The sequence below is a fragment of the Thunnus albacares genome, chromosome 19, assembly GCF_914725855.1.
Source record: "Thunnus albacares chromosome 19, fThuAlb1.1, whole genome shotgun sequence".
Taxonomy (NCBI): domain Eukaryota; kingdom Metazoa; phylum Chordata; class Actinopteri; order Scombriformes; family Scombridae; genus Thunnus; species Thunnus albacares.
In genome coordinates, this window is record NC_058124.1 from 18,145,004 (window position 1) to 18,159,474 (window position 14,471).

General features: G+C 41.8%; 1 protein-coding gene across 3 annotated transcripts in view; it reads right to left on the reverse strand.

Annotated features, from left to right (window-relative positions):
- Positions 1 to 14,471, reverse strand: part of ash1l (ash1 (absent, small, or homeotic)-like (Drosophila)) — a 32,376-nt gene that overhangs the window by 5,855 nt on the left and 12,050 nt on the right. For all 3 annotated transcript variants that reach the window (XM_044334921.1, XM_044334919.1, XM_044334920.1), the window contains exons 5-22: positions 11,862 to 12,531; positions 11,514 to 11,687; positions 11,275 to 11,369; positions 10,757 to 10,830; positions 10,543 to 10,588; positions 10,161 to 10,269; positions 9,709 to 9,915; positions 9,393 to 9,539; positions 6,734 to 6,842; positions 6,445 to 6,594; positions 5,932 to 5,999; positions 5,061 to 5,227; positions 4,691 to 4,843; positions 3,597 to 3,651; positions 3,074 to 3,206; positions 1,053 to 1,319; positions 495 to 581; positions 236 to 326 (exon numbers count right to left, since the gene is read on the reverse strand). In XM_044334921.1, the coding sequence (XP_044190856.1) occupies positions 236 to 326; positions 495 to 581; positions 1,053 to 1,319; positions 3,074 to 3,206; positions 3,597 to 3,651; positions 4,691 to 4,843; positions 5,061 to 5,227; positions 5,932 to 5,999; positions 6,445 to 6,594; positions 6,734 to 6,842; positions 9,393 to 9,539; positions 9,709 to 9,915; positions 10,161 to 10,269; positions 10,543 to 10,588; positions 10,757 to 10,830; positions 11,275 to 11,369; positions 11,514 to 11,687; positions 11,862 to 12,531 (2,802 nt within the window). The remainder of the gene's footprint in view (positions 1 to 235; positions 327 to 494; positions 582 to 1,052; positions 1,320 to 3,073; positions 3,207 to 3,596; positions 3,652 to 4,690; positions 4,844 to 5,060; positions 5,228 to 5,931; positions 6,000 to 6,444; positions 6,595 to 6,733; positions 6,843 to 9,392; positions 9,540 to 9,708; positions 9,916 to 10,160; positions 10,270 to 10,542; positions 10,589 to 10,756; positions 10,831 to 11,274; positions 11,370 to 11,513; positions 11,688 to 11,861; positions 12,532 to 14,471) is intronic.

The following is a 14,471-nucleotide window of genomic DNA, read 5'->3' on the forward strand; positions in this document are numbered from 1 at the left end:
TTTGACAAGTCAAAATGTTTAAAGGCATGATTGATTGCATAGCAAACTTAGTTTTGCTAGACTTACCTGGATAATACACTTTCCTGTTGTTTTTACATAAAACTTTATGTTTGAGTGACATGCTGTCAACAAGGAGCTGACAAAGTCTACCCTTTAAAATAATATAGTCCACTTAAACTGCCTTAACTAAACAGTTTCAAAAACACATGACTGCTGGTTTCTAGTGTTTCTGTACCTTGGTGTAGCAGCAGGTCATCTCTAAGGAGGCAGATGTAGTAGACAGAACCGGCCTGGGCGTAGCTGGGTTGGGGTATCATGGGAACTTCCTGTAGCAACAACAACAGCACATATATGTAAGGCTAGGTGGAGGAGGCTGGTGGCAAATTATTAGGCCCTGAAAGGTGACATTAACTCAAGTGGTCTAAGAAGAGTAACTGTTTTGGATACAACATTACACTCCGGCTTTCATGGCTGTTTCGAGGGAATAGACGTACCCTGTCCACGGGCCGAGGGTCACACTGCTCACACAGGTAGTGCTCCGCCTCAGTCTCCAGCCGCATGCAGTCAAAGTGCTGCCAAACCTAGAAAGACAGAAAAACACATGTTTAATCACATGTAAGCAAAAAAACAGATTGTCCAATCAATTACAACCCCAGCTGGTATTGACATTGATTCACTCTTAAAAAATAAGAGTGATGTGAACGCCTCACATTTGTATCAATCTCCTCTGCACAAGGTTTTAATTCACAACTGTGGTATTTTCTGAACTTGAGCTCCATCAATATTTGTAACCCTCCTTGTTTTCTTGGTCTAAAAATAAATAATATACACAAAGGACTGACTGTGCACCCTCCTTCGGAAAATATCCTTGACAAAGTACTCCTTAGTTAGGTGAGAAATGCTCTCACTAAAACTGGTGTAACCTATCAGCCAGTAAGACAAAAAATATATGATAAAATGGAAAATACATTTCTCTTTCTTTGCTAATTAAAGTACAGATTTTATCACCATTAACATTTTTAGTAACATGCCTTTGCGTCTTTGCTTCTTACCATGCACTTTTCACACTGGATCATCAGGCCTTCGTCCTTGTACATTCCACAGATGCAACGGATGACGTCGTCGTCCTTGTCATGGGACCCCGGTCCTCCGTAGTGGTGGCCGTGGTCCCGCTCCAGCGAATCCGAGCTGTCGGCCTCGCTGGCGGTCTCGCCCACAATCTCGTCGATCTGGACAGCGGCCTCGTTACGGGCGCTGTAGTAGGCTTTCCGCAGCCGACACACGTCCCTGCCTACCGATGACTTCCTGCCGTAATATTTCTGGTAGGAAAATAAAAACATAAATAAATTCATAGGAAATCATCTTAAAGTACAATTACAATTACAATCACAATTACACAGAAAGATACATTCCAAACAGTGTTTTTAGCTGCCAAAATATTACCGACAAGGCTACCCCCCACGGCTCTCAATTCAACAATAAAGCACATTCCCCTTTTGTCAGTCAGCCAAAAAGGGCCTTGGGACCTAAGGGTGAATCTAATTTAGATGTCCACTTCAAACTTCTGACTGGAAGAGTAAGCTCCTCTGAGAGCCTTCAAGTGGCACTTGTTTAAACTGCTAAGCTATACAGATGTAAATCAAAAGGGCCTGCAACGCGTGTGCAGGGGATCAGCAGTCATGAAGTTATATCCCATTTGGGAGGTGTTTGTGGTTGAGAGCGGAAGAAAGAAAAGCACCGACTGAGTGGGAGGAATAATGTGGTGGAGCCCCACAGTAACAAGTGTTCTTGTGATCAACGGTTTTAAACGATGAAGACTGGATGCTGCGGCAGCCTCAGCCTTAATTCTAGTGTTTCTGATTATTGTTGACAAAATGAACGGATCTATGACACTGATTTAACAACTAGTTTGCAACTAAATATTTTCAAATAACGGATGATGATCCACTTGACTAGTATAATGATGTTGGTACAAATTCATTCAGAATTAGGTGTGGCTCTCAAGTGGCAGTGAGTTTACCCTTTATCACCAGCTATGAGGTGTCAACCACAGGAAATTTCACAAGGGACCAAGGGGAACTTCCCCTGCATCTCAACCGGAGAAACCAGGGACTACATTTCAGTCCTTCAGGGTAGTTCCAGTTGTACAAATGAGTTCCTACTCTGGGACCATGCAGGGCTGAATGTTGCTGACTGGTCACACACAGATACCCTGGCAACTACAACTTAGTGTACTGCTTCATTCATAAAACAAGAAAGCACTGAGTACAGCTTGTATCACTATGAGGTCGAGAGGTGGACGTTTGTTGTCGTCTATTAACATTAAACATGTTTTCAAAAGAGAGTGATTGTAAACGAGCTGAGAGCAAAGAGAGAGCGAGAGGGAGCAGCAGTGGAGAGAGCTAGAAAAAGAATGAGGGAGAGGGAGCGGCGACGAGAGAACAAAGTGAGCTGTTTTCCATCACCACTAACATTTTTTAATCCGTCATCGGGTAACACTTTATTTTATGTCCCCTATTTAACATTTATGAGCATTATACCAACATTTATAAATGCTTTATGCTTATATCTGTGAACAACCAGATTATAGTGTGTTATAAACCATTTATTAAATGTTTGTATACTGTTTATAAATGCTAAAAAGTAGGACTTAAAGTGTTGCCTGTCATGGGTCTAATTTGCCTCATCTTCATGGTTCCTCAGATGAGGTAGAAACACAAAGAGTAATGCACGAAGGGGACTTTCAGTTCCTAGTTTAAGTCCTGAGTTTAGATCCTCTGCTTCCATAGTTCCTGTAACTTTATGGTCACAAAGGGCTTTAAACTGTTCAGCTTTGGTGGCTAAAGTGACTAAAGTACTACTAGTTTGGTGACTAATCATCCTCATGAATGTCATCCTTTTATACTCAGCTTTTCTGGTTTTCATGCGCTGCTCAACCAATAAAACTATGAAATTATGGATGTAAAAGGCACAAGTACACTGCTGTTCGTTTAACAGCTGCTTCTGCTGCAGTTTTCACTGTCACATAGAAAAGGGAGAAATAATGGGAACACTTGATGGGACACCTGCCTACCTCAGCATTGCGGAATACTTTCAACATGTCAGTGTCAAACGCTTCAACAGTCTTGTAGTGGCCGGTGAGGATTTGCTTCTCAATGGTGCTCAGGTCCAGAGGGTCGGACACCTTCTCATAGTACTGGCTGTTCCTGATTGCAACGCAAAAAAAGCAACCACATCAGTCTCTGGAAATCTGGTTTATCAGAACTTATAAACATTCAAACAGCAAAATCAACAAAAATTGAAAACATTTGGTGTTTTTCAGCCTGTGAGTCTATACATTTTTAGAACAGCCCATTGTATTAGTCCCATTCCGGTAAATGAGCTGTAATTGTTTTGACACCATGTGTGATAACCATCAACAATGGATGAGAATCAAAGCACGCTCTGTCACGGCTGAAATGTGTGGTGCAAAGATAAAATAGTTACAATATGTGGGTGCTGTACACTGACAGGCCAGATAACATAGCAACACTGCTGTCTTGAAAACATTAAAACATTATGAATGATCTAGGCGATATGCAGGTCTACTCTCTTACCTCTTCCGCGACGGGAGGTTCACCAGTGGAGCAGCAAGTGTCTGGCCAGCTGAATCTGAGGTAAGGTAAAAAAAAAAAAAAAAAAAAAAAAACTTGTGTCATTATTTTTCAATCATGGAGCTTGATCCTTCAGTGAATATTAGATCTGTGTGTAGAGGCACTGACAGATGTGTTTTAGAAGCCTGATAAGACCTCAGGTCAGACTAGAGGTCACACTAATGAGGATATAAAATAGAATAGTAGAACATCTAGTAGGTGCTGGTCATTAATTGACATGCAAGAGCTGTCTACATCGAGACATGTACTTTTCTCTCTAAATGCATGTTAATGCACTGTGCTGTGAACTGCTCTTTCTTTTTTGTTGTTTTTCTCTTGGGATTTATATGTTTTTATCATATTAAGGGGAATTTTTAGATATACAGTATATCTTTATCCTCTCTGTTGTTGTTGTTGCACTGCTCGTTTTTTGTGTATGCAAGTACACAAGAAAATGACAATAAACTATATCTTGAATCTTGAATCTTCAAGGTTACATGTTCAGAAACATGTATTTTTAGAGCAATAACCCAAACAGTGACTAATATTCAAATATGGCTCATATAAATCAATATGCAACAGTACTGTGATTAAAAACTGTGAAAGCCATGATTCTGAGTGTACAGTCAGTGGACCTTGTGCTTGGGCCTTCCAAGGTCAATAATGCAGCATTCTGTATGTTGCTTATGCGCATTTTTTTACATCAATATTTACATTTTAACCGTGTTCATGTAAGTTTAGACACCTCCTGAAGCAGTCTTTCCATTACATTTAGATGTAAAGTCAAAAAAATCTACTTTCCCTATCTGGCACCTGATTGTAATAATCACCACTTGTTTCAAAGTAAGAGAAAAAAAAACTGCCTGTTGCTCTGGACGCCATATGTGTTGAGTTTGTGTGTGTGTGTGTGCATGCCAGGGATCGAGTAAAGGATATGAAACAAATGTGAAACTCCATAGAGGGCATAAGAGCAAACAGACACAGCTGTGAATTTCTTTGGGTGACTAAACACACAGAGACAAAGGCGCATACTTTATTTCTTCACATAGAAAACTAACCCTTGTAGCTGGTGATCATGTCACAAATCTCCTTGAAGATGTGCGCCAGGCGAGCAGTGCGTGTGACTTCTGTGTTTTCCTCAGCAGCAGCGAGCCTCCTTGTTCGCACCGACCGCGACGTCTGCAGGGCTGAGAACTGCGTCAGGAACACATCTGGAAACGGGGAGTGGATATTATTTATTACCAGATAGATTTTTACTCAATTTTATTTCATTTCTGATCATTTACAGTTAAGTTATATGTCCAGTTCTTTCACATTCAACAGGAAAATCTACAGTTCCCTCACAACTGTCTTTGCGCTCAGGTTTTCTTGCTTTGTAAAAATTTACAATCACTTTCTCTTCGCATTATTAAACTCCCGCACACACACCTGACTTGATGTTGCCGTCGTCACGGATGACTCCTCCCCAGCGGGTGTATATGGACAGGCTGCTGGCGTCCCTCTCTCTCTCACCCTCCCTTTTGAGCAACTCCTGCTTCTCCCTCATCTTCTCCCAGTTCCTCAGGAGAAACACTCGGTGCTTGAGCACAAAGTTCCTGATGATTGAAGGAGAGAAGACAGGAGAGAGTTAACGTCTGTACATCTGTGTGTAAAGACAGCGCGTATCCATTATCAACACTCACACCTCACACTTTTATATGTCAGATGTGCTTTGCTCTCTGATGGAAGTTCTTCTTTTAAATGGGGGAGTCTTGGTTACCATTAAACCATTCTGTAAAGGAAGTACTGAGACTGAGATCAAAGACCGCATGCGTTGGATTTATTTGGTAAAACTGAAATATATTCAAAAAGTTGTTCATATGCTGTAATATTTCACCAGTAAGTCAAAAAAACTCTGTTTAAGCATGCACTAACATGTCGGCATACTACTATGGAAACTATGGAACTGGCATTTTTCTGAGCTTTTGTCTAGAAGTCATTCATTTCAAATGTCAAATAAGCAACAAAATAAGATTCCCTTGAGGTATGTATGGAAATCTTTGCTTCGCACCTGCTGGCAAAAATGTAGTCTGACATCAGCCAGAAAAATATGGGGGGAAAAAGTAATTCGTTTCATCCCACTGGATTTGAGTAACGGCCTTTTGTGTAGAAATCTGCACACAGGCACCAACAGACTGAGCTTGATCAGATATAACAGATCAAACATCCTCTATCTATCGCTCTGAGAAGAGTTCTGCTTCTCTTACATGTTGGTTTTGTGTGTGTGTGTGTGTGTGTGTGTGTGTGTGTGTGTTTGTACCTCTCTCTGTTGGACATGGGCTTCATGAGATGAGGGTAAAACTTGTTGCTGTCACTCGACTCTTCCTCCTGAAGATAAAGGAAGTCAGATTAAAGTTCAATGTTAAACACTACTCATCTATTTAACAAGTATCTAACAACAAGTTCAATCAGAATTTGACAACTTATTTGAAAGCTTCTTACTTGTATATTGCTGAAAGTCAATATTCAAAATATACCATAATATTCGTTTTAGGTCATACCATTCAGCCCCAATTCAACAGTATACCCTTCAAGGTTTTCAGAGATGCTTTTTTAGATGCCTAGTGGCCCACTAAGAGTTCCTTTGAGACACAGAAACATTCATGCCCTACATAGACACTGCACCTGATATTTAACAAGACAGTGCTGGACAAATCTTTTATCAACCAGGTAATAACTGAGGCAGATAACAATGGGCTGTAGTTTTCACTTAAAGTGTCTTAACGACAACTGAACAAGTTTCTGAGTATTTCTATGTACATTCATCACTCACTCGTTTTTTGAGCTGGTGTTTGGACTTCCGCTTCTCCTTGAGTCGACCCAGTCGCCGAGTCCCTCCCGTCTTCCCAGGCAGGCCATTAATACGCTGGCTCTTCCCTCCGATGATGCCCCGGCAGCTCTCTGAGCCACACTTACAAACTTGCTGTAGGGCAACAGATAAATAAAGTGCAAAAATAGCAATGATTTGTAGTAGGTGAGAAAAAGGTCACGGTTTTGTAAAAATAGATGTAGCTACTATGACAGTCATGTGTGTGGGTGTGTTTTCAGAGATGGTGCTTCACCTGCTCCTCTGTGTTGAAGGAATGGAAGTTGTAGTCATAGGTGAGCTCAGTACCGCTGGTGATTTCCTTGAGAGCAAAGAGACCGATTCTGTATACGCCGTTCACCGACCTAAAGGAGGGAAGTCACAGAGAAATGAGTGAGTGCAGCATCCACATGATGAATTTTAATCATTTTAATCATAAAGCACGAGGACATTTTTTTAAATAAACAACTGTTGGAATTAGCTACTGTAAATATGCCAAGTGGAGGTTAAAGGAAAGATTGTTTAGAAAGATATTTTCCCTTTCTGGCATGAGCGCATAACCAGTCAGGTTACTGGATCTTACAGTCTATGTTGAAAAGTAGTAGTTCAAAATAATATCATATTCTGGTAAAATGTATTGATTGGGGATCAAAATAAAGTTACTTCCAAATACATTCCTTGGTCTTAATATGTGAAAAGCTCCAGAACGCTTGAAATAATGTTATAAATTCACATCAGAAAAATAAATAAATAAATAATGGATCATGTCAGATGACGTAATTTTTAGGTGAAGCTTTCTGGTCTCCAATGAGAGATTTTGACAACAACCCAAGGGAAGCACATCATACTCTACGTTGTTCGTCCATGGGCCAGAGCGTGGGAAACAAAACTATTAGGAGCTTTGTATAAAAGGGGTAATGGGGTAAGTGAGCGATGAAGTCAAGTTTAAAGTCAAGTTCCTGTCTTGATTTTAAACATATTGTTTAACTATCCCTATCAGAGTGACAATTAAATTAAGACATTTTAAAATCGGGACAAAAAGAGAAAAGGGCTGTCTTGGTTTTCATTTACTCGATTTGGCAACCACTCAACACGTAGTAATCCCTATTTTTCTCCTCTCCAAACGAAGCAGTGCTCCAGCTTTTCGCCTTTCTTCTAAGAATAAAGCGCACTATTCTATTTGCCAGCCTCTTGATAATTTATTCCTTCTATAGGGGTAAAAAAGCTGGTTCAGCGCATTGTCTTCAGGCACTACAGCTGTATCTAAGGCCCGGTTGCATGTAATCTCTCTTCTGTGACAAGATGGATGACTCGTCAGGCTTTGTGCTGAAAATCCTCCATCCTTGCGGAGTCTTTTATTTCAGCCCAGCCACTCTACATTACACACACACACACACACACACACACACACACACACACACACCGACCAGTGCCCTAGATTATGAGCCGGTCTATGCTGGAGGGCAGAGGCTACAATTTCATAGTCGTCTCTCTGAGGTCATTAGCCGTCCAAAATCAAATCCTTTTGAGCGTTAAACTGCGATGACACATTTTGCACATTCACCATATTCAGGCGAACCACCGCAAATCAAGTAGATTTCACTTGGAAAAGTCAGGCACAAGGGAGGCTTGCTCAGTACAGGTCTCCGGTTGCAGTGGATTTAACCATGCTGTGAGAACAATCCCCCAGGAAACCGGTGAATTGTTTTGGCGTGGTGCAAGGCCTTTAAGCCATTTAGGTCTCTGAACACTGGCAGAGAGTGACTGAGTTGATCTCATCAGATTACCACCACACAACCAGGGGTTTAGTGGCAGAGCATTCTCGTTTACAATGAAGTGCACCTGCTACACGTGTCCCTTTTAAAGGTATCGTGTAAGACACCCAAACTAGGGCAGCGAACTAGCAATTAACATATACTGTTACCTCTTGTCCGCACTGTTAGCTACAGTATCTTCACTGTATAACTGTAATGAATAAATGAAAAAATCCCTCCCCACCCCACCCAAAAAAAGAAGGATATAATTGAGAATTTCTGTCTTAATAAGTGAACCTAAAACTGACAAACAATCTGACATTTACATGCATGAAAATACACACACAGCTACAAGATTGAAGCTGTTCTCTGATTGCATGTGAAATGTCATGAATGGAATTACTAAAAGAGTTTTTGTGGTTTGGCTGGCCTTGTCTCTATTTCAATCATACCGTACCAAAATAATTATTTCTATGCTCAACATCTTTCTGGCCTTTCTAATACTTTCATCATACTCAGTTTGCCTATTACAAAGCAAATAACATATTCCCTATCTCAACCAAATCATCAGACACAAAAACAGCAATTTAAGCCATTTGGGAAACTATATAGGCTTGTCTATTTTCCAGTTCGTTAACCGAGTGATAGAAGCAGCTGCCATTAAGAAACAAAAATTATTAAACATTTTACGATCAGTATCTCCCACTCTCCTCTCCCAAAAATCTAACACTCTCAGCTTCACTTGTTCAGCAATGTGTCTGCCTCCAAGTTATTCTATGTGACTGATGATGTACCGGACAGTTCCTAATTATTGCGATGTGGTAAATCCTACTCATCTGGTACTCCTAATGGGAATATGGAGAGCTTCACTGGACTGAAAGGCAACGTTTCGACCCTATTGGCTCTTCATCAGGCTTTCATCAAATCTGTTATCCTGCGCCTAGTCTTATCGTGTGTGAATCAAAGCGGTGCACCTTCTTTGTCATCACAGTCAAACAAGTGTAGTTTGTGCCAAGGCTGGCTTGATTATCTGATAAGTTGTGGCAACCTCTCAGACTCTGTCCTGAATAAGCTTAGCCAAAGCTGGACTTTGGTGAGAACCCAAAAGTGCCGCAAGGACATTAAGAGGGGGAACTGGCTCAAAACTGCTATGGCACTCACCACTTCTGCATCTCACAGTTGGGTTCACAGCTGTGGTTTATGAAGCGTGCCTCATTGCCCATTCTGTAGCTGTCAATCACCATGCCGCTATCCAGGTTCAGACAGTAGTGGCCGCTGTGGGAGAAGTACTGCTCCATCATACGGCTCCTGAAACATGGTAATATAGAGGAAGTGGAAGATTAAAAGAAAAGGCAGCACTTCATTAGTTTACACGTGTAGATAAAGAAAGGCAGAGTCTTCTCACATCCACATACTTATAAGGGCAGAGCTACCACACAAGATTTTCTTGCGCAGTACATGACCAAGATTGTCTCACCTGAACTCCTGTTCGCTGACCACTTCCCCCAGGTACTCGATGATAAACTGTCCAGAGCGGAGAGACTCCTTGGTGCGTATGCCCCAGCCTTTGCCCTCAGCGCGGAACCTCTCCAGACACTGAACCCATTCATGTCTCTGGATGTGCTGGTTGTCACACTGATCGACACATGGACAGGTGCTGGGAGAGCATTCAGCAAAGCTCATCCTGGGGAAATGGGCAATTGAAAAAAATATGAATTTAAAGATATTTGTCAATTTCTACAAATGTATAACAAGAACTGAGCTGTGTTTGTGATTAAATTGTATATTTTTTACTTGTATTAGCTGCTCCTTGCAGACATTTTTGTCAATAAATTTCGAAGTTTTCCAAAAATAAAATTACTAAACTTGAATATTGATTCCAGAAAGACATTATTATGAGTTGTACTACCAACATTTCTGTCTCTTTACCTATTCAGGCAATCATCCAGGCAGCCTTTTTCATTCAGGTCCACAGGAGGTCTGCAGTTGCATGTAGTTGTTTCATAACCAGAGAGAGGCTTGACATCCACATAGACATCTGTGACACAAACAGAGCGTTACCATTTTACATTTACATGCATCGACACTCTCTCATGAAGTGTGACCCGCAATGAGAAGATCAAATACTTTGAATTCCTGTTTTGCAAACAATGCAAACAATTAATGACAAAGAACAGTCAAAGTCGAAAGGTAACTAATAAAGCAAGTATCTCTGTGACTCATGGATTAAACAAGGAAGTGGAAGTACATAAATTGATCAGTCTACAATTTACATTCTGTCTGGATCACTAGAGCAAAGCCAGGTACTCACTTGATCTGATCTTTTTATAAAGGGGGACATCAGGCCTCTTGTAAAGCTGAAACAAAAAAAAGAACAGAATGATAAACACTGAGCAACTTAAAGAGAGAGAAAGTATACTTATGAGGGGCTCTACTGATGCTATGACTTTTGAAACGACCCATCAGTCTTTAATCTAAAGACGGAAAAACCCAACAAACACTTAGTTCTCAACATGATTGATTACCTGATCGTGTTTCCACAGCCATAAGATGTCATAAGGCAACTGGAAATCAATGCGCTTCTGTCTCAGGTACTTCCCTGAAAAGACGAAGACAGGAAAATTTGGGGAGGGAAAATAAAATTGAAGCATAAGAGAAGAAGAAAGTCATTTTAAACCATAAGAATTACTAATATATTAGTGGTAGTGTAGCACAATTCATGAATATTCAGTAAATATAAATAAGGAGTGTGACTTCTTGATGAAAAAATGTGTGTGTTTTTCATCCAGTCATAGCTGAAATTACAGGCCTGTATTCAATGAAAAAAGGAAAGTGCTGTTCCCAAAAACACGTTTATTGAGTTATCTGAGTAACTTCGCTGAGAGCTTTTCTGGGTTTTACTCAACAAAGTTATCCATCCGACTTAATGCGACAGGCTCCCATTTTAACTCTGCCTATAAAAAACATGACATGCTCAAATCCTGTGTTTTAAAAAATTGGAGGTGTTGGGTAAAAAAAAAAAAAGATCCAAACTGAGACTCACCAACATGTATAGGAGCGGGAAACAATCCATACTCATGTTCCCCGGGTATGTATTCTAGCTTCTCTTTCTTTAGCTGCAGAAGCTGACTCCGGGGGCTACAAGGTACGGTACAGAAACAGTCAAATGTAAAAACAGTTCACGAGCAGCCAGCGCAGAAAAACTGCATATGGTGGTGGTGTTTGTAAGTGAAATAAACAAAGAAAAAGATTATTTTGTTTTAAGATTTCTTTGGGACTCACTCTTCAGTCTTGTACACATCAGAGTAAAGCCCCGCCTTCTGGAACTTCTTCTTTGGAGGTCTGGCTGCTCTCTTCTCCCGTTGGCTGGTTATGGGGATGGGTGGAGCTTGTTCCCTGGAGACGGTTCCTGGGCGTTCTGGGGAGCAGTGGCCATCTGGCTTGCCCTCCACTGAGCTAAAATTAGAACCATGACTCGGTTTCTAGTGACGACTGGACTTAATAAATGTTCCTATATATAACAACACTAAATTCTTACACTAGTACTCACTCTGAATCTTTGTCTGAGTCCCACAGTCAAGGTTACAGTATGAAGGTGTAACAAAAACACTGTAGTGAAAATCTGCTTACCCACGAAAGTGATTCAGCTCGTCCTGGGTAAGCCAACTCCTTCCAGACCCGGCTCTGGACCTTGCCACCAGGTTGCCCAGGTTCTCCTCTCCTCTGTCTTGCAATCGCTCCTCAGTCTCTTCTACCTCCCCGTCCTCTTCCGCCTCCTCTTCTTCCTCATCCCCATCTCTCTCCCAGTGCTTCCTCTTCTGACCTTTCCTACGCTGGCCCTGGACTACTGACTCAATAGCATCTGTAACAGTGTCCCCCTCCCACCCCCTGCTCCCTGCTGGCCGGTCCCCTCCTCTGTCCCTGTGTCGGGTCTGATTCAACTCGACGACAGGGGGTGGGGATGGCGGCGGGGAGGGTAACGGGTGTTTCCTGGGACGTCCGGGACCCCTCTTCTTCACCACATTGTTTCCTGTACGAGCTTGTCTCTGCAGTTTCTTTGCACGCAGGATTTTGTTGACGTGGTGGAGGCTGTGTTTGGATGGCTGTGCCCTATGGGAGTGGTGGGGCAGGGAGGAATCCAAGCAACAGTCCTGGGAGGGGGAGAGGCAGGCAGAGGAGGCAGAGCCGTGGGAGTGAAACAGAGAAGGTTGGTGATGGTGCTGCTGCCGGTGGTGCAGGGATCCATCGGGTCCCTCGGGGGTCGAGAGGACGCCACCTCTTGTCTGGATACCTGATGATCCTAGTCAAAGAAATAGCAAAATTAGCTTTTGACTACAAAGGACACACCTTCAGCAAGTCATTCTTAGCAATTCTAAGCATTTTTATGACTGTTTGGACAGTGGTCAATTACAGGTAACTGTTGGATACAATTCTGTGATCTTCTACTGTATGACACAAAAAATATCGTATTGTATTCAAGCCACCTGGAGGTAAGATCCAGTAGGATTTGTTTGGCACAGTCATATTCCATTTATCAGTAGTAAACACAACAAGATCATGGTGTCCCTGCAAAATCGCTCTTTTCAACAAGCATTCAATAGCAAATAAAAGTAGACAGATTAGCCTATTCTACCTTTTCACCATCTGTTAGGTGTGTAGGTCATTTTCTGACTCTTTTCTTCTAAACTCATCAGATCCCTCATTTCCACTGACTGTCACTTATAATGATCACCACTGCCACTACTTCCTTACATCTCTTTCTTGAAATCTCTCCTTCATCCTCATTTAGATTTATCTTAAACATATGCTTCACCCTTAACTTCCACATTCCCCCCCCTTTCTGCCCACCCTCCTTTGACATTACAAGATTCTGCTTTGCTTTTGACACATTACTCTCTTCACATCTTTTTTTTTTCATTGTGCTTGTGTCCCCAACATTCTCGTCCTCGCCCCCCCCCCCCCCTTGTCTGACCTTAGAAGACTCCTCTTTCTTTGTTATTTCTACTTCTTTCACCTTTCTCATCCTTGTCTTGAGAGACAGCGCCAACCTACACCACATATTCCTCCACATTTTCAAATTTCATGACCTAATGACATTTACATTTCTGTAGGTTCTTCAAACTCGATAAAGAAAGGAGTGTTATTCCTGAAAGCTACTCCTCATTCCTTCACTGTTCTGCTGACACTCATTAAGGACGTTTCCATCCAGCCATTTTGTGCACATGCAATCTGTTTAGTAGAAATTCTCAGTGAAAATTCAACTAAATATTGCAAAATTGTCTAAACACTTGGCTGAGGGGGGAAAGCTGGCATATTGATATCGAGAAGATGTGCAAAATGGTGACTGTAACAGATTGAATCATTTAAGAGAACGTTTTATGTGAGAACGGTACTGGACATTAATACTATTCTAGATATATTACTGGTGTAAGTCTATAAACACCATATGGTATGTGTCAGGAATGAGTCGAGGCTTAGTGAAAGAAGGGTAGCCCCCTGTCCAGTGACCCATGTAGACTACCCACTGTGAGATCAGAGAGCACACATGTAACCCAATTTAACAGGTAAGAAAGGGTCGACGTGGGACGACAGATTAACTAGCTAATCTGAGCGGACAACAATTTCACCCACTGACTGACCCGTGTCCTACTCACATGTGTGAACGCTTTGACATGTGGTCATGATGGGTTGTCATGTGTAGTGTGAAACCCAGCCTAGTGTTTAGGCAAGCAGGTTGAACATATAACACATAACAATAGTTGATGTAACACACATTTATTTGCATTTTCTTTTGTTGCCTGGAAGATTCACTTTAAATCTGCACATTTGGATGGAAACACCTGCTTTTTCATGCTACACCTTATCCTTGGCCTCCCATACAATCCTGCTTTTCCACACCATTCTCCGTTCTCTCTCTTCTCTCACAATGTGCATCTCTCTCCCTCTCCATCATTCCTTACTTGTCTTGTGCGCCAGCCCAATCCCCACCCATGGCCTCCTCTACCTTCACAGTGCAGTCTGTGACTGTTGGTTGACCCCAAGTCCTGAGCTCTAATCCAGGATTACCCTGGCTTGGTTTGAACAGCACCATGCTGCCTCAGCATGGACCCTAGAGCTTCACATCCCAATTACAAAACATGCACATAAACATTAGGTAAAACTCACATGCACCCTGCCACTGCTCACACACACAGACACACAAGTGCATCAGTCTTAGTAAGGGGCCATTTGTCACACTGA